Raw genomic sequence first — 25167 nt, forward strand, 5'->3', positions numbered from 1 at the left:
ATCTTTGGGGACCTCTTGTGGGTTCTCTTCTAAATTGCATGTTGGATGAAGAGTGCTCACGAAAATGTTTCCGTGTTGCAGATACATCAAAGAGCCTTTTACTTCATATGACTTCATATAGATTCACAAAGTTTGATAATAAGATGCATCTAAAACCAACATACAACAAAGGAACTGCATTTTAAAAGGGAGTCTTTAATCCCCAAGTGATGCTCATTCATGCTTTGGCTTCTTTACACAGACAGCAATGAACATACATCATGTAAAGGAGTTCTTTGTAAGGGCGCGGGGGGACACACATGACTTACGGTCGGGCTTCAGCTGATAATTTACACCTCTGAGCAAAGAGAATGACGGAGGTATTCCCTCTGCCATTGTTTTATCTTTCCCCATCATCCCTGCAAGGATCCCAACCTGTTTCCTTAACCCCTTCCCTCTTCCACGGCCATTCCCTCATCCCTCCTCACACTGACAACCAGCCCAGGCACTCTGACGCCATGAAGTGCTGTTTCATATAACTAACTGATAATGCTTTTCCAAGCCTCCTACACCAAGCAGGCAGCCTCTGGGCAGACTCCTCTGAGATACGCAACTTGCAAGTCTATTCATGAGCTAATCTGTGAGAAGACCTGACAGTGGCTCACACCAGCAGGTTAGTTACAGCTGCAGTATGCCCTCAGGCCCTCACCCTCCACCTGCCTGTCCCCTGGCCTTCCCCCAGGGCCTGCCCAGTCCCCACCGCCCTGCAGCCTGCAGGCCACCGAGGGGAGGCCTTGCCCAGGCAGGACCAGTGCAGGGCCACGGCCTGGTAGCACCTCAGGGCAAGGCTGTCTTCCAGGGCAATCCTGAGCCTGCAGGACGAGTGCCCCAAGCTCCCTGTTCCAGGCTGGGCTCGCCCGACCTGGTCTGAGGACGAGGAAGAGAAAGAGAAGAAGGAAAGTAGGAGGATGCCACCATTGCTACACAGGCAGCAACACGGACACAGCGCCCACTTCCGCCTTGATAGCCGTCATGGCGGACACACTCGTCTCCCTCACATGACAGTCCCGCCAGCCCTCTCTATGATAAATCCTCCCTCGGCAGCGGCTTCCGCCCGGTTGTGTCTATGGTTCCCGCGCGGTGCCTTGTGGGTGCTTGGCGGAATTATGGTGGTGGCGTAGGGCCTGTTTGCGCAGGGTGCGAGGAGGCCGAGGTGTAAGTTCGCGGGGAGGCGGCCGGGGGGCCTGGCCGCGGTGGAGGTGCGCTTGGGAGGGCTGTGGGGGGGTCGCTGAGGGGGAAGAAGGCGGCCCTGGAGCAGGAGGTGCTGGAGACTGGGGAGGGGATGGGGCCGGGCATGAAGGGGGCTCTGGGGGGCAGCTGGGGCGGGAGTGTCTCTGGGGAGAACAGCGGAGGGTGGTCGGGTTGGGGGTGAGGGGGCGGCGGGCGGGCCTCACAGCGGAGCTCCAGGGACCAGGCGGCGTGGCGGGGCCTGCTGGGTGGCGGCGGGAGTGGCTCGGTGCTCCTACCACGGGCCGAGTTTCCGCGGGGGCAGTGCCGGGGCGGGCTGCGGCCGGGCCCGGTGCTTGGGCTCCTCGGTGAAGGCGCTCGGAAGGGGCCGGTGGTAGCGGAGCGCTGCGTGGCTAGGACAGCTCAGCTCCAGGCCGAGCCCAGTCGCTTTCTCTTGTTTAATACCCCCGGTGTGGCCGATTCTGTCTTCGTGTAGCGCTAAAGAGGCTTCTCCAGGGCTGTATTTCTGAAACCTGGGAGGTCAGTGTGAGGGTCCCTGAGTGGCTTCAGATTGAGTTTTACTCCCTTAAAACCAAGCTGAATGCAAGCTGACTTAAGAGAAGCAAGGACTATTTCCAGGGGATTTGTTAATGCTTCATGAAACTATGCAGCCATGTTGGATCTGGATCGTCACCTGAATCAGTTGAGCCCCCTGTTAAATAGAATTAGTACAGATGAGTTCTGAGAGCATGTGGCTTGGATTATGGGTCTGGTAGAGTCTGTGCCAAGACAGAGCAAAAGTGCCTTGCTGAGCTGCAGCTGACTTGCACAGTGTCATTGAAAAGCATCAAGCTAAGGCTAGTTACTGTCTCACTTATTTTTAAAGGTGTTTGTTAATTTTGTTTTCTGAGTAGTAGTTCAGTGGCAGTAACCGTGTTCTGCCTGATGGGCTGTTACTTTGAGCAACCAATCTATTTCATTATTTTAACACTGAAGTTGTGTTTTGTGATCTCAATAAAAGTGAAACAATAACAAATAATGCAAGCAGAGCATAAACAGATAATTGTCATTTGTGATATCACAGAAGCATGTGGAACAGTATATTTTTTCCTCTACTTTTTAATATGGTTTAAAATGTTTTCTTGTCATCCTTTAACATCCAACCTTTTGGTTGGTAGGACTGGTGCCTTTATGTATCTCTGCAGATGTCTCTCTCCTGTGTCTTGTATACCTTCAGTCTGTGATTAATGGATGCATGTGTTTTGGTGAAGCAGGAAGGAGCATAGTTTCAGATAATAGGTTTAAGGTGGCAGTGGTTGATCGTGCAGGTTTTTTTGGCATTGGCTGACGATCTTAAACTCTTGGCATCGCGGTTTAGGATTGCTCCCCTCTGGCAGCGCTGAGCACAGTGCATGCTGACAGGGTGTCAGTGTGGCTGGCTGATTGGAGTCTGTTTCACTCCTTTGCCACAGAAGAATTGATTGTAGCAATTTTGGACATCAACTAGTTCATTTTTAGGACATGTTGGTGGTACGCAGTTTCTAATGAGAGCTGGTGAAAACTCCTGCATTCATCTGAGCTTTTTTTTAATTGCACTTTGTTTACATAAGGATGAAGCTGTCGGCATTGTGCTACCGGGGAAACATTAACCCTAGCCCTTCAGAAGTTTTTGTTGGCGAGCTGGAGCTCTGCACGGGTCAGTCCCAAAGGACTGTGCTGCAGTATTAATAACGGTGCTGTGCCTGTACTAGAGAGCTGAACAGGGCTATGATGAGGGCTGGAGTGTTCAAGTTGCATGATCTTCATCAGTATTTAATTATCAATACCATCCTAGGCATGGTATGGTCTGTGTCAGCCAGTGTTTCTGGTGATGGTACCTAGATACGATTTGGGGAATAACAGAGGGATCATTCCCAGTAGGCAGTCATTTTTGGATGTCGTTTTTCTGGAGGGGAGTTTAGTTACAAGATTGTACGACTTGCCTTAAGGATAGGAGCCTAGCTCCTGGCCAGTTTTATTTACTTTATAAATGTAGCTTCACATTCCTGTTAGAGGCCATGTATCATCTTTCAAACATGTTAGAATAGGCTTTCTTTTGAAAATCTGAATGGATTCTGTCAATAAAAAGCTCCTTCAATTTTGAGGATCGTGTGGCAAGTGTTGTGTAGTGGGACTTGATATTGCCACTACAATTCCAGGAACAAAGTAGCTTCTGATGAATGTGTTTTCACTGTAAGTTGTAGTAACAACTGGTTTTTATCCTTGATTCTGTAGTAGTTAAAATGACGACAGCAGCGAGGCCAACATTTGAACCTGCAAGAGGAGGAAGAGGAAAAGGTGAAGGAGACTTAAGTCAACTATCCAAACAGTATTCCAGCAGAGACCTTCCTTCTCATACTAAAATCAAATACAGGTTAGTATTGGGGTTTTTGGGTTTATGGCAAAACAGGCTGGGAATGATTTTTTTGTTATGAGCGGTAGTCTGAAATTTTTCACAGTAGTTGTTCACGTGTTTGACACTGAGCAGACACCAGAGATTGTGCAGTGGTGCTGAGTGGGCTGAAACTCTCAAAGGCAGACTTAGGAGATTGAATGCATTGCAAGTAATTGGAGAGGTTTAATTTTAGTGCTGTTTATTACTGCTTATGGAAGTGAATTGTCAGAAGGTGAGCTTTGGAGACCAAGCATTTTGGACAGTAGAGTGAAAAGAAAATTGTCGTTTGGAACAGGAGAAGCCAACTGAGCCAGGGAGGGTGCTGTCCCTGGCAGAGCAAGATGGGATAAGAGGAACGAAAATGAGCCTTAAAAGCATCTTAAAAGCAGGAAAACCATGTCCTATATTTGGCAAAGGACCGCTGGGGAAGGGCATTAAGAGGAGGCAGGGAAATGATGGAATAGTACTCAGGCAGTAGGATATATTGGAAGAGCTGATGTTAAACACTGCGGGTGGTTCATGCTGGTCTTTGGAGAGGATATTGCTTTAATCAGTGAGAAAGATAATGGGATCTTAGAAATATTTTCCTTTGTTTGAAATGCATAAGAATTCTTTGTTACTCTTTTGAAAGATTAAATGAAATCTGTAGTCAATGTGATACAGATAGATTTCATTTAAATTCTAGGTGTCAGCCTAGAAATGCCTTGGTTGGTTGGTTTTTTTTTTCATCTAACTAATGTTACTCTTGTCAGTGAATTTACCATTAGGTTTTATATTTCCACTTTTTTGTGCAGGAGCTTACCCTTTCACCTCTTCCCTCCTGCCCCTTTGATTTTGAAGAATACATATGGATAAGGGAGTTGGAGTACTTTGGAGAATGCCAAAATCAACAGCACAAAAAGTGCTGTCAAATGCGTTTTGTTGCGATAGGAAAATTGCTGGAGGTTTATTTCTTTAAACAAAATGGGGTTTGGAACAGCAGTCTGTTGCTTTGAAAGAAGTGTGCTGGGACAAATATGTACAGGAATATACAATGTGTGTTTTAACAAATCCCTCCATGTGCATGAGAGAGAGAGATGGAAGGGGCATTAAGTGTCTTCTGTTCTTTCTCCCAAATACCTAATACAAAGTTGTCTTTGTTGAATTGCCAGGACTGCATCATTGCAGGGAAAAGTTTGGTGCTTCAGTCCCACTCATGTTTGCTTGAATGACACAGGGTTTGGGGGGATTTTGCAGCTGTATCAGGGATTCCAAGTTCAGGTTTTTAATTACAAAAGCAAATGAAATACTTCATCATAAAGACAGGCTGTGCACACAATGTATTTATAATGGCTCGAGTCTGGGTTTCTTCCAGACACTCTTATTTCCAGCCCTGGGTTCACAGAAAGGTGAAAGGAGTTGCTGCTTGTTGTTACTCATTAGTTCTTTTCAAGATTTCCACAGAAAATTCAGCACACTCTAGGTGGAACTTAGTGTGACTCAAATATAAATAGTCTGTTGCTTTTGGCCAATGTATATTATATATTGTAAATACATGTTTTTTCCTCTTTTATGTTTCACTAAAGCTAGTGTTCTGCCTGTTCTCCCAACCTTTTTTTTTTTTTTTAATGATCATGGGAGATTACCTGGTATGTCTCTTGGATGGGGAAAAGGTTTATAAAAACTATGTTACAGTCTTGGTCTTATCTGTAAGCCTTAGAGCCTGTGTTTGCAGCAGCAACTTGGGATGATAAAATGGCGAGTAAAGTTGACCATAATGCTGGTGGGTGTCTGCCAGGACACTAGGCTTGGACTGCTGGACAACAGAAGATTTAGACATAGCTACATAGTCACTGAAAGGAGTGCATGTGTGGCATTGCATGTCTGTGTGTGTAGTGTGTACAGAGAAGGGGGCTGATGAAGAGAGAATAAAGAAACATGCATATACGTGGTACCCAGTTCTTTATACTTACCTGTTCCCTTGAGGAATTACTGATCTCCTTCAAAAAATTGCTCCCAGCTCCAGACTGTCAACTTCAGCTTTTTTTTCCCCCCCAATATTTAGACAAACCACTCAGGATGCTCCTGAAGAGGTGCGTAACCGTGATTTCAGAAGGGAGCTGGAGGAGAGAGAACGGGTCGCTGCAAGAGAAAAGAATAGAGACAGACCAACCAGAGGTAAAAACAAAGAAACAAGAAATCTTAATCATAGAATGGTTTGGGTTGGAAGGGACCTCAAAGATCATCTAGTTCCAACCCCCCTGCCCTGGGCAGGGACACCCTCCACTAGCCCAGGTTGCCCAAAGCCCCATCCAACCTGGCCTTGAACACTTCCAGGGAGGGGACATCCACAACTTCTCTGGGCAACCTGTTCCAGTGCCTCACCACCCTCACGGGGAAGAGTTTCTTCCTAAAAATCTAAATCTGCCCTCCTTCAGCTTAAATCCATTACCCCTTGTCCTGTCACTACATGCCCTTGAAAACAGTCCGTCTCCAGCTTTTTTCTTTTTTTTAATACCTTTGTGTGGCATTGCTCTTGCATAAAACTTGGTGGTGTAGGAGGTTTGCAGGTTGCAGACAGCATATCATGAGAGCAGAATTTAGGGTATTGGTCTGATAGTTCACAGCTGTTGACCTGCAAGGGAATGTCCGCTGGCTTTGTGCTAGCAAAAATCTAGGCCAACGAGTAGAAAAGTGTAGGCCATCATGCAGGCCAGCTGATACGGTATGATTGTAATGAATTGGCAACAAGTATGTACAGCTAATAAAGGGCTTTTTCTGTACTTGGATAAGTGATACGGGAAAGAGAAGGGGAATGACTCATCTTCTATTGTTACGGCACCGGTGTAACAATACATTTGTTTTTAAAGTATGCAATTCTGTTCAGGTTTGGTGGAAGTGATAATCAAAATGAAAATCAAAGGTTTTTTTGAGAAATACTAATTTTTAATATTAAGCTTGACAGAATGCGGGTACTTTAGGTTTAGGTATGAGAGTATTGTGAGGTTTCCAGATTCACAGGTGAAAGTAGATGTGGCTTGATTTGGACCAAACTAGCCAACAGTAATGCTTTGGTCCTCAGTGGGAACCCTCCATCTGGATATATAGAATAAGGATACTTTTTCACAGCTTTTTCTTTTGCTGTTCGTTCTTCTTGAAACAATGACTTCAAAAAACTTTTGGAGGTCAAATTGTAAATTTGGGGATGTTACTGCTTCCCTTGAGGATACCTACAGGGGATGAAGTAGTATGGGCATTAAGATTGAGAAGTAAGGAAAAAGTAAGCATAAGCTTGTATCTCTTACTTTAATGCAAGACAAATTGTTTGTGAAGTTTTTTTGCTTTCTGACATTAGATGCTGTTAAATGAAGTGACTTAGTCCTTTTTTCTTTAAATCTTATGCCATAGAACACACAACATCATCTTCTGTGTCTAAGAAGCCTCGGCTAGACCAGATTCCTGCAGCAAATCTTGATGCAGATGATCCGCTTACTGATGTATGTATTTTTTTTCCCCTACCTTCTTTCCTTTCGTTGTCCTGCCTTCAGGATTTGCTGTAAATAGAATATGTACTTTTATTTTAGGTCTGCTAAAGATTTAAGACAGGTTCTGACATGCATTCCTTTTACAGTTATTCTGCTGTGGTGGAAGTCTAGAGCGGTTCAGAGGATTCTGGTCCGTGCTGTAATGGTATTCTTGGAAAGCACACAAAAACTAGGGAACTGAAAATACCACTTGAAGTGTGGGGAATGGGTGACTTTTTAGACTCTGTCAACTACTGGGTTAGTCTGAATTCCCTTAAGGTAGAGCTGTTGAGGTACACTGACCGTCTGCATGAGCAATGGATTCTTGCTTTTTGCTCATCTCCTCATGCTGATATGTAGGAGTTAGGTCTAAGACTTGACAATAAGCTGAGGGTTTTTATAATCCTGTTATATTTGGTCCTGACAATATTGGACGGGGTATTCAGGCACACTGCTACAATGACTTACATTACAATGATTAGAAAGCGATTGAGGACAGTCATTCTCTAGAATCTGTCATCTACATAGCATTTAAATTATAAAAAAATTAATGAGTCATCCAAAAATCACAAACATATTTTTGTCTTCCCTTTACTGTACAAGAGCAAATAAATAATTTGTATTGTATTTGCTGCTGCTGTAAGCACCCGAGTAATTCAGAAATCAGTCAGCAGCATGTTGAGCCTTAGCTGGGCAGATCAGGACTATCCTGGGAACTGCTCTTTTTTTGTATGAGACACATGTCTCTGCAATAACCTTTAGAACTAAAAGCTGGTTTTGTTAAATGAAATGAATGAGCTGCTGCTTGTTTCCATTTGCTATTAGGAAGATGATGAAGATGAGGACTTGGAAGATAGCGATGACGATGACACTGCAGCTCTTCTGGCTGAACTGGAAAAAATCAAGAAAGAACGAGCTGAGGAACAGGCTCGAAAGGTAAAATCTCACCTGTTAAAGAGCATCTGTTTTTTTGCAGACTGGTGTTTATTAAAACTGGTGTGCCTTAAGCATTTAAGACAAGTGAGAACTGGTAAACAGGGTAAGTGCCCTTCAACTCATCTCAAGTGGAGTCTGATGGATTTGTTGCCAAGAATTTTTTTCTTTAGTAGACATACTGAACGTTTTACTCACTAGAACATTTTATTCACTTTCTCAACACTTCACAGAGGCATAGAGTCCAGATATCTTGCTTTTCATATGCAGGTCCTTCTATGAAGACAAATATCATATGAAACCATATAGTGGCATTAGCTATCTGTTATCCAATGCAATTTCATTTATTAACTAGCTTTTATGAAACAGGAAATACAATTTTTTAATTTATGAAATAAAAATATGTGCTTGTTGATGCTTTTGCTTATGGCTGCAAGTTTTATACAATGATTGCTCTTTCACAGCATTGATGTTGTGTTGCCTTGACAAGCAGCACCAGCTGTAACTATAAGACTAGAACTATTTTCATGTGATTATATGTTGGCAAGTTTATTTGAAAAAAGTCTCCACAAAAATGAATTAGTAACATGTCAGTTAGTCTTTTCAATACATGGAAAGTCTTCTCACATGTAGCTGTCATACCTCCCTATAATTTCTCTCTCTCCAGACAGAAACACTGTGTTCTACCCTTGAAAAGGGAAGGAAGTCCCTGTAGTTAGAGATCGTTTTCCCATGAGCGGGATCAAATCCTATGCTGTTGGCTCCCACACCTCTTTGGTGTAATGTTGCTTGTTGGGATGGAGTGCATTAGCCAAATTCCTGATTACTGAATGGACTTCTATTCCCAGAAACAGTCCCTAGTCTGTGTTGTCAAACTGATCAGGATTTAGGATGAACTGTACTAGCTTTAACGTTGCATTGCAAATGTTTAGAGTCCAGGTATCTCACCTGCACTACTGAAATGCTCTGCCACTGGTGCTGTAACAGAAGTGGTGCACACTTGCAGCATTCCCTCTGCTGCTTTTAGTCAGCTCTTTCTTTTTTTGAGTAGGACTGAAATCATTTTAGTGCTTTTGAAAAATGTTGCATAGTTCAGTTTGAGCAGTTTTGTATGTTGTTATACGTAGATTCTACAGTAGTGTAAGAAAAACCCCAAAAACCAGCTCTGTCATCTTTGCATAATCTGAGATGTTTTTAGAACATGCTAAATAAACATATTAAATGCTGATCGGGTTCTTTGCTGCTGTGACAACTTAAATGTTTTGATTCCTCTGCACTACTAACAACCTTACTGTAGCTTAACACACACGCTTAAAGTTTAATGCTTTTCACAAATGCTCTCCAGTAGAGTCAGCTAGCAGTAAACAGGACACAGAATCTAGCAGACACTAGGAACAGCCAGGAGAGAATAATGTTTTAAATGTTGCGGGCAGCAATGTAGTGCTTGACCGCTCTTGGCTAACGATACAGAAATTTACCTTTAGACTCAACAAGGCCTATAAAACCAGTGTGAGCTCTGCAGTTTTGGATTTAAGTACTTAGGAAGGCTGAAAGCTGTATCATGCTGCTTCAGTGCAGAAGTTTTGCTGGAGAAAACTGTTGATTCTCCATGTTGATAGTCCATCTGACCCATGAGCAGTGTCTTACATCAAAGTGTTTGAAAGTGTCTCTCATCTCTTTGTCTAGGCATTTGAAGCATATCACATAGCCATGAAATTGTGTTCTGCAGTAGTAACATGGTGAAAATTACTTTAAAACACTGGCAACAATTCTTCCATATGTTCCTGTGTGAAATACACTAAATTACAAATTAAGGGTAGCAATGTATACGAAAGACTTCTACTTCGGCTGTTCTTGCACACCGCTTAAAATGAAAGCTTAGATCTGTATGGATTTTTCACCTTGCCTGATAGTTGAAATTGTATATCTAGATTAAGCAGCATAACTTGTCACATTTCAGTGTAGCAAACTTGCATTAGGAAAATAATGGTAGTAAATTGCAACACAACTAAGTGCATGCTTCCCTGTGTGTAGAAAGCGGGAATGTTATCATCTCTATGAAATTCTTATTTTGTCACTAGAGGGTGCTAAAAGCTATGAAGTATTGAGTGTAGCACTTGTTTTATTTTGCTGCGTCTTAACTGGTATTAGTTTTTACCTTCATGGATGTTCTCCTTCCCCCAGGAGGAGAGTTTGTAATGTCCAGTGCTACGTGCATACTGAATACATGCACACTTATCTAAAATGAATATGTTTGTTTCTTCCTAAAAATTAGTATTAGTTATTTATTTGCAACAGTGCACATTATTGCACACTCACTACCTACTCTGTTCATCCTTTCACTGGTTGGTGGCACATAGGCTCTCTTAAAAGTTAACATCTTCAGTAAATAGTGGGTGGTCTACAGGTACTTAGAATTTTATTTTCTTGGGGTTTTTTGAGAGTAGGAAACCAAGACTACGTTGATTGGAAAAAGTGAAAACCAAGGTGGGGCACAGCCTGGGAAAGAGTCTTTGGGAGTACGGGTCTCCTTAGAAAATATTACTTATGTATATTGGCTTTAGGGGTGCTGTCTGTTTAGATTATGCCTTGTTTCCCATGGCTTTGAAATAAGGCATTACTGGCAAAGCATTTTATAACAATTTTATATAAATCCCTTTTCCCTTCAGATATGTGGGACTTCATATTATTATGTATTGCAAACCGTAATTTAAACCTAATTTTGTAGGTGGCCTTATATTAGTCATCCAGCTGACTTCAGGATAACATCTCATGTAAATTCTTAATTTTGTAGTTGCTGTTAGTCCTGACCCACATACAGGGATGGTTTATCTGCTGAAATGCTGGTGTCCGTAGTAGGCAGCATGGGTAAACCAGTGGCAAGGCAAAGGGAAACTGCAGAGTGAATGTCTGGTCACTCTTCTGCACATCGTTCTCAAATCTCTGTGTTGTTATACAGACAGATTAACATGTCTCTGCATCTTCTTGGAACATGCCAGGGTCTTAACAGGATAAATAGTGGGTAAAATACAGTAATATATCCCAAATTTGTGCCATATGGACTTTTTTTCCCTGATACTTCAATTATTTTGATTTATTAAAATGCTAGTCCAATTATTTCTGAGACTTCCTTTAAAGTAAACTGTATTTTTGTTAACTGTTTTCACTCATTGCTTTGGTGTCCAGTATTTAAGTTCCCATGAAAGGAGGATTGCTCCTTTTAAAATGCATCTCTGGTGAGATAGTGGTTAAAAACAACAGATGAAAATCTACTTTTTTTTTCAGATCATCATGCTCTCTGTTAACTTCCCTTATGTGGTAATACCAATTCCCATAGAAATCCTCTAAATCTAATTTTGACAAATATTAGTATTAAAAGGTTGTAACTTCCTTCACACTGATATTTCCCTGTAATCTGTGAAGCAAATAGTTTGTCAACCAAATAAGCAATCCCTGTCAAAGCTTGCTAACTTCTCAAAATGCATAAATTCCCTTGAATTCTGTAGCAACATTAAATACATACTATCAGTGTCTTAAAGAAACTGATAGAGCATGGGAGTCTGCCTGACTCTTCTCACGCCCTCCCCAATTTTAATCTCTCAGGTTGTTGCTGGTAAACGCTAAGCTGACTGGGAGATTTTAGTTTTGAAAGCCATTTCTGCGGAATAATTCTGGGTCTGTCTAAAACTGTACAAACGCTAGGTCTGCTGTCTGCTGATAGTGTGAACTATCCACGGATAGGTTTCATGGAAACATTTCAATATTCCAAATTCAGCATTTTGATGCTCTTGATTTTCAATTTTCAAGCACTTCCTTAAAAGGTAAATTGAAATAATTAAAAACAAACCTCAAACCAGTGAGCAGCTGAATGTACGTGTGCATTTCCAGCAAAGCTATTTTAACATCCAGTCATTTTATGCTGATCTGAGAAGAGTGAAAGTTTTTTGGTTTGTTTTCTTAACAGTTTTTTATTTCACCAAGTGTTTCTCTATCACTGAATATATTACTTTAATAATGGTCAAAGTAGCTCTGTCCTGTGTTTTAGCCATGTCACAGACTTTCAGATAAAACATTAGATAATGAATCTTGATGGATATTAACCTTTTCACTTAAATTTTAAGGGTCTAACTAAAACTAGAATATCAAATCGGTGATTAAGAAGGAATTTCAGTAAAGAGGCAAAAGCAGATGGCAGTGTGTTTCTTCATTAAATGTTTAGACATGCTAGCAATACTCACCCTTGCCAAGAATGAACGATAACATCTGCTCTCTTGTGGTCGAAATGACAAGAAATCTGTGTATAGGCGCTGCAGTTGTGATTGCTCTGTACTCTTATTTTTTGAAGTTTGAATTGGTTACTTGAATCGCTGTATTGCATAGAGTTAGTAATTTGCATAGGATCAAATAACTGGGGTGGATCTCTGTGTTACTAAGTTTTGCTCCCTGCTTCTAAAGGCAGTGCTGTCATAGTTTGTCATTCAAAAATTAGGTTTTAAATAAGGTTATGTGTTTTGGGGTTTGGGGTTTTGGGTTGGTTTTTTTTTTTCAGCCTTCAACGAAATGGGGGTATTTCAGGTTTTCTTTCAATATCAATAAAAACTGAGTAGGATAACTTACTTTAATACAATGGAGTCATTTCAGGAATTTCAGCACTTTCTGTAAAAGTAATCTTGCTCTGTGCTAAGGGTAGGAACTATACTAAAAAAAAATAACCATGGTAACAACAATGTTTTTCTTTCCTTTGCAGTCAGAAACAAATATGTCAAGGGACTGTTATTCTTACAGCAAGATAAGGAATAATTGTTTAGTTAAAGTTAATATAGTTCTGTCTGCTTCCCCCCCCGCTGCCCCCAGCTGTGATGTCACATAGTGAGTTCAGTTGTACGGTGAAGGCTTGCTGTGGGATCTGATTCACATAGCAGCGTCTCCATTTGCCTCCTTGGGGTACAGGACTCCCTCTGCCAGTCCAGTCTTACTCCCCACACCATAATATTCCTGTTCTGCTGCCTCTGCCTCTAACGTGGTGGTTACAACATGGTTGGTGTCTGATTCATCTCTGCGGATAGTGGGTGTGATATGCTGCCATTGAAAAGCACAGCGCTGCTGTCTGTAGTGATGGAATAGTCTGTAGCATGTCTTTTTGCTAAAATGGCTTAGTAAAAGGGTTGTATACCTCCTCTTGCTGAATGGAAAGGCAGGGAAAGAGGCATTATTTTAGAAAGGGTGAATACAGATGTATTATTTTCCCCCTTAGGCTTTTCTTCTCTTGTGGGTTTGTTGTATCCATAGTGTTTTAGCTTAATAAGCCTTTGTTCCACCACACAAAGGAGCGATGTAGGCTTTGGAGCAACCAGAGCTGCTCATTTTGTGAACAGCTGTGCTTGATCGTGCCTCAGAGGTGTGAAGCTCAGACAGCTATGAAGGTTATGTCTGGTCTGTTTGATTTGATACAACCCATGCTCCATCGCCTGGAGTGTCCCAGCTTTCAGTGGAGGAGTGGGCAGTGGAAGATTTATGTGGAAAATTCTGAAACATAATGAAAACCTCTTCTGGCTGGAGATGAGCGATTCTGCAGCTCTGGCCAAAATATATAGCTTCACTTAAGTGTACATGTCGACTCTACACCACTGTGAGGTACACCTAGTATTTCTTCCATGTCACGTCTCTTAAGATACAAAATTTAGTAAATTATTTTTTTAATCTTGAATACCTTCTTTGGGAGGTTTTAGTGACACTAAATAATACAAAAAATCTTCAAGACTAAACTTCAGAATTAGCTTGCTTCCTAAAATTTGTAGCAAATGTGTTGAAATGTCATCCAAGCTAGAACAGCTTTGAACGACTGAATTCTATAAATAAACTACCACGCGCACTAGGTTTTCTTTGTAAAGTGACTAAAACTGGCGATGCCTTACTCAACAGATCTGTTCCCTGTTTGCTTTCAGACTTTAATCTGTTGATTTTTAATGACAAAGGTAAGCTTATGCAGTTTGTTACTACTGTTTGAGACAGAATTCAGTTGAGCTTGAAATGCCAAGTTGTTGGGTTCGCTCTGCAAGTTCTGTATCCCAGCTTCCGTGGTGGTGCAGTGGTGATGCAGGCAGTAGAGCCTGGAGCATGGTTGGTCTCCTGTGTGTGTAACTTAGTATGACCAGAAGAACCGTCCGGACTTTTTATTGTATTCTCTAGACCTCGTCTGAGATGTGAGCTCAGATGCCTACAAGCAGATGTTGAGATGTAGGTGTCTTAATCTGGAGCTAAATCCTACTCTTAGTCTTATACTACTGCTTTTAGTGTAAGGCTTCTTGAAAGTGTTATTTTGATATTTTTTTTTTTGTTTTCTGTCACCACATTTTATCACTTGAGTCTGATAATGCTTTCTTTGATACCAGAAAGCAAACTATGTTAGACTTACTGAGGCTGAAGGCTATTAAATGGGTTATGTAAAACAGATAAAAGTTAGGATGATGCCTAACATGCCTTTTTAAAATATTATTGTGGAAAAATTAAATGTGCATCTGTGTGTAATAAGAACACAAGAGTACTGTATGCTTATTTTTTAATGATTTTTAATATTGGCTTTATCTTCCTCTAGTGATTCTGAATGTTTACAATTCAAATGACTGTTTGAGTGCTTTTCATTTCTCTCCTCTTCATGCATGGTGGAGAATGCTGGAACCATCAGCTTTGTAGGAACTGTAGAGATTAAATGTGAAATGGGGGAAGGGAGGGAAGAACAACTGTAATTTCCCCCAAAAGGTGCTGACTGACTCCAGTGGACTTTTGACCATCAAAGAAACACTGTGTGTGCAGTGCATTGTGGTTCCGTATTTGTTAGTGGTGTGTGGCCACGTTTTCATGCGGAATAAAAAGCTAGCATAAGCTAGTTATGTGTGCCCCAGATAAAGTGGTGCATGATGCGCAGGTTCAGTAACTTTGGATCGTGGCCGAGGTTAATGTCTTAGAAATCTGAGGGCGAGATTGTGCCATGCTCTGCATGCCGCCTTGAGAAGAGTTTCCCTGGAGTTCAGCTCTAAAATGGAAAACTGCTGTGGCTGTTTTCATATATAGGACTTGGAAGAAGTTCTCGCTACAGAAGCATTTGTCAACAGGGGAGTATTAATTTCTTACAATGTTTTTTTTAGTTCTATCTTGAGTATAGTCCAGTATGAATTTTTGGCTTGTAGCATCTTATGTGCTTTTAAGCTTTGCTCCAGACCTCTTGTTTTTTCAAAGTCTCACTTTTAATGGCACGTCAGAGATTAAATTTAATGAGGCAGAGCCCACCTCATTTCGGACAACAGAGAGAACGCTTCACATCCTTGCATCCTGTTGTAAATTTGCCTAATGGGCTTAAGCAGTATCTGATAATCTTTCAGGGCGAACCTGAAAATCAATACTGTTTTTTTTTCACTTGTACCAGTATCGTAGATTCTGCTTGCTTTCAAATCAGTGCTCTGCATGCATGTGCTGTATGGCAGTCTCAGGGCTGCTTGGCATCCAGTGGGAACACAACACAGACTGCAGGTAAATTGGATTTCACTGCTTTTGGTTCCTCCATGTTATGAGGAAAGAAGATGGTAAATCAGAGGTTGGCATACCGTGAAGAATAAACTGCATACATTTCTTGTCTGTAATCCACAGAGGAAAGAAATGTATAATTTGTATTTCTGATATGGGGGAAATTACTGTTCCATATCAAATATTTTTGCTCTGTGTTTCCTTATTTAGTGAGGTGGTGATAACAACTGAAGTTGGAATGCAGACGTTTGATTTAGAACTATGTTAGAAAATGCAAAACTTTAGTTGATTTGTGTTAATAACTTAACTGCTGCGGTTTGTGTTAAAGCTCCATGGATACAGCAGCAAGGGCAGTTTTTGCCTATATGTGTTTTAATAAGGGCATTACATGGCTGTGTCCATGCTTTTAAGCAATATGCCCTTTTGGGGAGCTTTTTCCATCCCACTGGCAATTAATTGCAGCTGGTTCTAGATTTTATTCGTGAGAAGCAATGTAATGGAAGGTGTTTTTTCATAACTAAAACTTGAGTAGATTTTAAGAGGTAAAATATTTACCAGTGATCCTGCATCATCTGGTATTCATATGTATGTTAAGTTGGTATTGTTCTTAAGAGGGTTGAGGTGTTTTATAGGAGTATTCCACGTACCTGATCAGTCCAGCTGAAAAACATTGTAAATTGTGGATAGTTTTAGTAACGCATCACTTAGTATTGATTAAATGTTTGAAGCTAGAGAACTCTGGGTAGCATCAGTGTTCAAGTTTAGCACTTAAACCTTGTAAATGCTATTATCAAGAAAAACATTTCCTCTTTTGGGATCCCATAGCAGCCCTCAGCCATGAATTTTATGTAGTTTGGAAGAAACCAACCAACCTTCTGACATCTTTGTCTTTAGTTTATGTGATTTTTAAAAGCCATGGTTTGAGTCTCCTGCAGTGCTAATGAGACTTCAGTGCGTTTTTTAAGTAGAATGTCTACAGTTCACACTTCAGCATAGAGGGAGCGGGAGACCTAGTTAGTCATCCAAATTAAAGAAATTTTTTTTTTTCCTTCTGGTGCTTTCATCAAAGAGCACTCCTTGTAATGCATTTGAAAGGTTGTGGAATAATATCTTGATGTAAAATGAATATTAGTATTCATTTTGAAGTCTGTGAACATTTAAGTCACTAAATATATTAATAGAGCTTGGAAGCGTGGGCAGTGAAATCTGCTTTGTGTTGCCTGTAGTGCAGTGCTTCACTTAGGCTTGAGTTACATGCTTTTGACAGTACAAGGAGAAGAAAATTTTTCTGCTCCTTAATATTGGAATTATTAAATAGTCTTATGACATGTACTGCTCAGTTTCATCTTAAATTTCTCAATATTCTTTTTAACTGAGGAAGTTGTAGTTGTAAAACCTAAGCACATTGCTGAAGATGATAGAGAAGTTTCAACGTGCTGTAAGATTTCTTCCACCTAATGAGTATTGTATAACGTATTCTCTTCTCATGAGGATTTAAAAAAATCTTTTAATCTGTGTACAATTTTTAATGTAATAAATATGTAAATGCTAAAGCTAGAATCTAACTGAATATTTGGTGGAACATCAGAGGTAAATAGAGCAGATATGAGTGTTGCTAGATTGGTAGTTTATTAACAATGTTAAGCTCTTTAGAGTATCTCTGCTTCTATTCTTACTCTACTCATATGCATGTCAAATACTCTAAAAAGTCTGAGCAAGGAATTAAAGCTCTGTGTGGGCGTTGGCAGCGAAATAATGCTTATCTCGACCAACTAGATGAGAAAAATGGCCCAGAAAAGTAATGTATCCATTTCTGGTTCTCAGGAACAAGAGCAAAAGGCTGAAGAAGAAAGAATTCGAATGGAGAACATTCTGAGTGGTAACCCACTGCTGAACCTTACTGGCCCAGCACAGCCTCAAGCAAACTTCAAAGTGAAAAGGAGGTACTGTGCAGTCTGTACTGTGATACCCATCCCCTTGCTCCCTCTCAACACTGATGACTGAAAATGTCATCACTGCCATTGGTTTTTATTTCCTTCCTCAGGATACAAGCGGTATAATGTAGAATTGGGATACTGATGCATGTAGTGATTGTCTTGTGCATTTCTCTGAACAAATCATCTTGCTACTTTGTGTTTAAAAAAAGAGAGAAAGATTCAGAATTGTGTTTGTCTGATGCTGTTCATAATGATACAAAAAGTAACAGGACCAAAGTTTCTCAAGAAATGTGATGTTATGCTTCCCTCTAAAACCTAGCTCGTTTAGGGTTTTGTTTCTTTGAGGTTTTTTAGTATAACTAGAATTAATAAATAACATCCTTTTTCTGAATACAATTCTTGTTTGCACATACTCCAATTAATGGTGTGTTTATCAAAATTAGGGCTGTTAGATTAAAGGTTTTTTCTGCTCTGTTCAAATGGTCATTATTTTCTGTAAAGACAAAATAATCTTTAATCATCTCGGTTCTGACTCAGGAGCATGTAGAAGATGGCTTGGATTACAAAGAGAGATCTTTTTTTATTTCTTGAAGACTAAAAGCTAATCCTAATGACTAGCTGGTTTTAGTACATTTAATAGCAGGGCACAACTTCCTTTATATACTTTTGTAAATTGCACCTGATTTTCATGCAAATTTACTGAACTTAAAAACTTTTGTTTTCAGATGGGATGATGATGTTGTCTTCAAGAACTGTGCCAAAGGGATAGACGAAACAAAAAAGGACAAAAGATTCGTGAATGATACTCTGCGATCAGAATTTCACAAAAAGTTCATGGAAAAATATATCAAGTAGTACAGTTTTATGTGCAGTGGTGCTGAAGGACTTGGAAGGTCATGGTTGTTCCCTCCCTCTCCCTCAGAATTCAAGGCTGAATACTTGGTTGTGAATTCCCAAATGCTTTTCCAAGATCATCAACAGCTTCATAATTAGTAATGTCTATGTATCTGGAGTTTTTATTCCTACAGTATGTTTTCCTTTTAATTAAATCAGTTTGTGGTTCATGAATGTTTTTCTGTTCATGTGCATTTACTTTTACTGACCATCTTGTAAATGGTAGAAGAGAAAAGCTGGTTTGCAATAAATACTTCTAATTGTTTAGGTTGCTTTCCAAAATAACCTGTATTTGTAGTGACAGTGGTTTGTAACTTACACAACTTACAGAAATGTCAGTGTTATCAAAGATGGGGAATAGCTGAGTATGATAAGCTGTATGAACTGAAAAGAGCTATACTTTCTGAGGCAAACTGGACTTCCTCTTAATACCTAGTTAGAAAGTTAATAATCTTCATTTTTAGTTTCTTCCTACTGTCAACCGAGTTACTTTTTGGTGGGGTAGCTCCAAATTCTTAGCAGCCTTGCTTTCTGGGCTGTCTTGTCTCAGCACTTCTGGAGCACTACCATGTAATGTGGGGAGGAGCCTGGAGTGGGGAATGCTCTGTGGAACCGTGGGGGTTTTTCCTCCTTAATAAACCATTGCAGCGCTCGGTCCCTCAGCCACAGCCACATGGCCGCAAGGTTCAGTCGCTGTGTGCGTGGAGTAATAGTGTTGTCAGAAGCTTGTAAATGAATGTTTTTATTAAACAAATGATCTTCTCAAGATACCATTGTACACTTTGTTTACTACTTAAATGTCCATTTTAACACTTAATAGGACAGTATAAAATATGAATGACTGAAAAAATCTCAGTTGTAAATGGATCTTTTGTTGTAGTTGTTGTTCCCTCCTCTTCCATCATCTCGGTTGCATTTGAAATCTTGGGTGAGTGATGCAGTGGATATGAACCTAAAATTTGCAAAATGTGGTAATTACCTCTCTGCCTAGAAGGCTACAGTGACAGAACTCAGATGTGTTTATGTAAAATTCTTGCCCTTTTCCTTGCCTGTGCTATGCTAAATCTAGTTCATTCTTACAGACAGTGTTTCATAGCAATATTATTATTATTTTCAGGCTCTTAATTTGAAAATATATCTGATTTTAAGAGAGTAAATGTAGAGCACAATGTTTTAGATTTTTGTTGGGCATGACTGGTATCCTGTAAGAGCTTTCATTAGCTTTAGCTACGTTTGCCACCCTTTCATTAAGCTACACATAGTGTACTAATGCCAGCAGCTAATGCCCATATTTACTCGGAAGCGAGATTTTCAGCATGCTTAAGGTCATGTGAGTTCCTGGAGGAATACTGGAGCTACTGGAGGAATGTGTGTTTGTGTTACTTCTGCTACCTGCCTCATGATAGTAGTGCTTCTTGGGAAGCAGCAAAATGGCTGCAGTTTGCAATTCTCTCTCTTTAAATTAAAACTACTAAAATCTTGGTACATAGGCAATGTATTTTGAAGGGAAACAAAAAGTTGAGCTGTACTTGTCAGAGTCTGGCGCTGGATAAGCCAGCTGCTGCTTTAGGTCTGACCTAACAGCATAGTTGTCATGACAACAACAAAAAAATACATTGGTCTCACAGTATTACAGGATATAATCACTGTGCCAAAGTGAGCAAGTGAGTGTACAGTTTTATTGGAGAGGGGGAGACATAGTTGAAACGCCAATTCAATGCCTTCATGGAAATCATAAGTGCATAATGCCATTGTTTGTGTTCTTGAAGTAATGTAACTCTTTTCTTAGAGAAAATAATACTTTGAAGCAGTCAGATGGCCGGGGTTGGATGAGCTCTTCTTCAGCTCTGCAGGTAGTTGTTCTCCACACCTGGAGGAACATCCCTTTGTTAAACTTTTGCACAATGCCTAGGTGTACTGGGTCATTTTTTCCGGTAGGTCTCACCCTCCCTGGTCCTGCAGAAAGAGCTGTAGGGGCTGTGGAGCTCAAGGCTGCAGCTGTATTTGAGGGTTTTTGTTGGCATTGTTTGGCTCAACTGCAGATTCTATCTCTAACCTCCCCCCTCAAAGCTTTTGTATTTAACCTCTTGCAGTGTAGGCTGACCCACAATCTGAGGACTTCAGTAATACACAAGCACAATTTGATGATTAAGGAATCTCAAGCCTTATCTCTTCGGGGGCTTGCATCATTAACTACTGAATTTGCTTCACCAGCACTGGAGAACTGTGAAGCACCCTGTGCTTTTTGTTGGGGAAGAGCCCTGTGCTTTCAGTATTGATGCTGTCTTGATGTTTAATATTCTACACTGCTTCTTGTACTCATCTAGGAACAGACCGTTTGTTTTTGTAAAACTCTTGAGTTCTTGAAAAAAATCAGACTGTGATGTTCTATACCTCTGCTCCCAGCATAATTTTTTCCAAGAATCTCTGTTCAGTATGACAAACAACTTTCAACAAAGGCAGCAGAGCTGGCAAGGCAGCTGTTCCCAAGAAGTGGAAGAAAGTTAACATTCGGCACTTCAAGGAACGTAATATTTTATTATTCTGAGCAATCAGGATTGTTTAATCCTGTGGTTTTGCAAGCAACACCTGAACTCACTGCAACTGGTAGCTTGAAACAAAGCCACTTGCTTTATACCGTTTCCCCCTTGTTTATGGCTATTTTTGGGGTAGCATTGGAACTGAAAAACAGGATCTATTTTCCATAGGGACTAACAGTTAAACTTCTAAGTTGGGGGGGGGGGGGGGTTGGGGGTTTTTTTGGTTGTTTTTTTAAAAAAAGCTTTGCCTTTCAAAATTTGTCTTGGAATATGTTTATAATTCTAAAGGGATTACTAGTATGAGGAATAAAGCTTAATGATAGTCCTGCAGCTGGAAATAATTGTGCTCTGTGTATACAGGGTTCTAAAATGCTTAGCATCTATTTGTCTTCATCAAGTAGATGGCTGAATATTAAAGGCTTCATATTGCAGCCAGCAAAACTATTACATGCATTTTTCAGGATTTTGCATAGTCACAGGTACCATGTAGGTACCTGTGAATGCCTGGAAGGAGAGTTAGTTAGTTTTAAATGCTTTTTTGGTGAGTTCCAGTTCTGCTGTTAACTCGGATTTTGTTTGAAATAAAATCCTGGAGCAGAGGTGAGCTGGTACTTGCTCTGTTTGCCTCTTGGGCAGCCCAGCTGATGCATGGTGTGGTCAGAGCCTGGTGTCTCCTTTCAGCCCTGCATGTATCCATCCCCATCTAGCTGCTGAAATTTCTCTCTGCTTTTTCCTACCACTACAAATACCTTAAAGTCTTTTGTGCTTGAGGCACAGGGTCAAACCATCAAATGGATGGGGGATGTTGTCTTGAAGCGCTTCGCTTCAAAGGAAGATCTGTAGGATTCAAGCCTTGGAGGGATGTGCTGAAGCTTAGAAAGTGCTTCAGGCTCAGGTGTTTATTCATATCAGCAGAGTGGCTACTTGGAGCCTGAAGCCTTAATTCTTTTCTAAGGATAAGTCAGAATCACACGATTTTCTTTCTCAGTCCATAGTGCTCAGCAATGCAGATTCAGGGGGAGGGAAAGAAAATACCCACAGAAATGTTTCCAGACGTGGAAGTCCTCCTTCCATCTCCTGTCAACTTTTAGAATGAAATTCAGTTAGTTGTTGGCCAAGAACAAAACTTCCTGCCAAACTTTGTCTTGCTAAATAAAAATGTTAGGATGCTTTTTTCAAAGAAATAAAGTCTATGTTTTGTTGTAAGTTCACCTACTTTTCCCCTAGGCAGACTGATAAATTGTCATATTTAGCGATAAAAGCAAATGCAGCCTCACTACCATACTTAATGTCCCCCAAGACATGGTCCAAGCAGAGCGTCAATAGGTTTGGAAAAGTCAGGTTTCCTAAGAAAGGGTCCTCTGAGCTCTTTTTTTGAATTAGAGATGAGCAGAATGGTGTTTCTGTGTGTCCAGGGCACTCATTTTAAATAAATTAAAAAAAAAATTCTTATGTTGTTCAGTCACAGATACATTTTACCATTGTGCTGCTTTCTTCCTTTGACCAAGATCACAGAGGCTGGCTTTTATGAATCTCAGACTTGACTTCATTTTCTTTTCCAAGGGGGATGTATTGTGGGATGTAACTGAAGGCAAATGACTGTGATACTGTGACTGGCAGGGAAATAAGATTGAAAGTTAAACAGTGACTATGTCTATTTTTTAAATTGCTTCAGTTCAAAAGAATTGGAATATACCTATGGGATATGATAAAAGGGTGTATGTGCAGATGTTTGGGTTTTTTTCCCTTTGTTGCCTCTGACCAGCTCAGGAGCAGAAGCTTAATGTCACTGATCTTACCAAAATTTGATCTTTCAAGTGGGAACTAGAGCTTGGTGATTTAAAAAAAAACACCACACATATAAAATTACTGGGAATTCTAGTGTTCCTAGCGCAGGCCTAACCAGAAGGAAGAGTCATCTAGATCTAATTAAATTGTATCTCCTACTCCAAATCCCAATTTGCCACCAAGCCTAAGAAATAACCTTCTGGAGGGAAGCGGCGCTGTACAGGAGGTAGAAAAATGAAAACAGGTATGTCTGCTCTCTGTTGAAATCAGTAGCATCTGGATAGGAAAAGATTATTTCTAAATTGCGCTATAATAGAATTTTATAGTTGCCAACAGTGATCTGTTATGACTGGTTTTATGCAAACGGAGGCTGTACAGCAGGCTGTAGTCTGAAGACCCTAAACACTCAGAAGTTTGGGTGAAGGGCAGGTTGGAGACGGGCTGTTCAGTCCCACAAAAAATTGTATTCGGGAGCTGAGGGGGGAGCCGTTCTCCCCTTGGTACCTGCCTGCTGCCTTACCTACAGATCTGCCTCTTTATTTCTGAACAGAGTTATTTCCAGTGGATGGGATTTCAAGCAGCTGGTCTTCCAGCAGAAAGGAGTTATTTTTCCTGCACTTGGGAGAACAAGTTGTAGGTTTGAGCTGGGTAAGGGTGGAAGATAGATCTGCCAGTTCATCTGCTTGCTTTCAAATGGGGTCCCCAGGGGTTGATCTCTGGGGTGGCCCAGTTGGACTTGGTGGCACACGAGTTGATGGCAGTGGCACAGTGGTGGATGGTGTGCTCTGCTGAAGCATCAATTCCTGAGCCATTGCTTGGGATGATGATTGAATCCTGGCACTCAACTGTTGGATAATCTGCTTGCAGGATCAATTAACTCCCTGAAAGAAAAGTCTGTTCTGACTGAACTCCCCAGGACTCCTTCCTCTGGTGTGCAGGCGTAGACGTCCTGTGTTCACGTGCCCCAGGCAGGAGCCCCCGATGTGCTGCCGTGGTGAGACCAGCACGATTCAGAGTTCTGTCAATGTTCTTGCTGAATTCATCCTTCTGGTGCAGACCAACGCCATGAAAATGTTGCGGTCCCACTGAGGACAGGATGACAATGGGCTTAAACAAATCCAGTCACGTAGCCTAATTCATGACCTAGTTTGCAAAAGCTGAGACTCCTGTGTGCTCTTTACCAGCCCTGAAGCTTAGTGTGTGTTAGTCTTGGTCTCCTCCCTTGCTCTGGAGAGGTCCTGGAGCTGGAGGCTGCTCTGAAGCCAGGCAGCAACAGAGGTTGTGAACACCAGACAGAAGAGCGGAAGAAGCTGGGGTCCTGTTGGGTTTCTCTTTTCCTTCCGATGAAGTGAACTGTCACTTGCACCTCTTAAAGGACTCAGTTAAACCACCTTTCCCCAGCAAAACCTCGTCCCACCAGCAATATATGGATTCATCACGTTTCTTACTGCGAGACTTGTTTTGGGCAGTACAGCAAAGATGGTGAACATTGTGATTTATTTTAAAAGATGATACTTAACTGGAACATTTTTCTGGTTTAAAACTTTTAGGGCTGAATTAATTTCAGACGGAGACATAGGTAAGCTGATGGTAACAACAGTGAATCATGCTTTTAAAAAATTTATATTCTCTCTTTCAATGCAGACAGTGAGAGAAGGAATAATTTTAGAAAATTCCAGAGCCAAAGAATTAAAAAAAGAGCAAATTAAAGTCCTTCTTTATGTAATACCCATTTCTGCCATTTGTTCCAGCAAAGAATAAAAGCAAGATGGTGTTATGTAGGCGTTAGAGCAGGGGATGGTAATCAGGACTCCTGGAGTCTATTTCCAGCCACTAACCCAGGATGGTGGCCTGGTTTTTATTCCCCTTGATGGACTCGAGCTGCAGGACTATGTTATTTGTGGAGTCAGGCATGAAGCTAAGGGGTGAAGCGATGATTTAAGCTGCACTCTGAGATGTGAGGAAAGCAGGATTCGGTTTTTGGCTCTGCTGCAGTTTGTGTGAATTTGCAGGAGCGGCTCAGCCATGTAAACCCTTCTAGTCCAAACCCCGGATCCAAGCGGAGAGCAGGGTTCTGGTGTCCCAGCTCTGTTCCCACTGGAGGGGGTGCACCTTTACCCCTGCGGTGCTGAGACGCAGGGAGCAAGGCGAGGACCCACCTTACAGCATCTGATAGCTTCGGTGGTCACAACAGAGATGCAGGAGGTCTGAATTAATATTGCTCGAGGCAGGGGACAGAGAGAAAAGTGTTCAGCATTGGTCCCTTGGGTAAGCTGATGGCTTAGGCATCCATGGGTGCCTCAGTGTGGAGGCTATCAGCCACTTGTGGTCCTGCGGCAGGACCTGGGCAGCCATGTCTTCTGCTGGGCTGGGTGGAGCGCTGAAGTAAGGTGAAACAAATGTAGTCCCTG

The 25167-nt window shown here is 41.2% G+C and overlaps 1 protein-coding gene across 2 annotated transcripts; it reads left to right on the forward strand.

The window, feature by feature from the left end:
* Positions 1-1055: 1055 nt before the first annotated feature.
* CWC15 (CWC15 spliceosome associated protein) lies at positions 1056-19198 on the forward strand. Of its 2 annotated transcripts, none has more exons than XM_075742367.1 (7): positions 1056-1194; positions 3481-3619; positions 5685-5797; positions 7028-7116; positions 7969-8079; positions 17422-17540; positions 18260-19198. In XM_075742367.1, exons 2-7 carry the CDS (start codon positions 3489-3491, stop codon positions 18387-18389), a joined length of 693 nt encoding a protein of 230 aa, XP_075598482.1. In that variant the 5' UTR covers positions 1056-1194; positions 3481-3488; the 3' UTR covers positions 18390-19198. The 2 variants fall into 2 exon arrangements, with proteins under 2 accessions (XP_075598482.1, XP_075598483.1); XM_075742368.1 differs by lacking the exon at positions 1056-1194 and adding an exon at positions 1198-1300.
* Positions 19199-25167: the final 5969 nt, after the last annotated feature.

The sequence above is a fragment of the Balearica regulorum genome, chromosome 1 (genome assembly GCF_011004875.1).
Source record: "Balearica regulorum gibbericeps isolate bBalReg1 chromosome 1, bBalReg1.pri, whole genome shotgun sequence".
Lineage (NCBI taxonomy): Eukaryota > Metazoa > Chordata > Aves > Gruiformes > Gruidae > Balearica > Balearica regulorum.

What these genes read in the sequence shown, in the direction of transcription:
- CWC15 (XM_075742367.1), top strand. Translation starts at nt 3,489, where the DNA reads ATGACGACAGCAGCGAGGCCAACATTTGAACCTGCAAGAGGAGGAAGA. An exon ending in TAGAGACAGACCAACCAGAG is followed by an intron (nt 5,798 to 7,027) that starts GTAAAAACAAAG and finishes CTTATGCCATAG; the next exon opens with AACACACAACATCATCTTCT. An exon ending in CAGATGATCCGCTTACTGAT is followed by an intron (nt 7,117 to 7,968) that starts GTATGTATTTTT and finishes ATTTGCTATTAG; the next exon opens with GAAGATGATGAAGATGAGGA.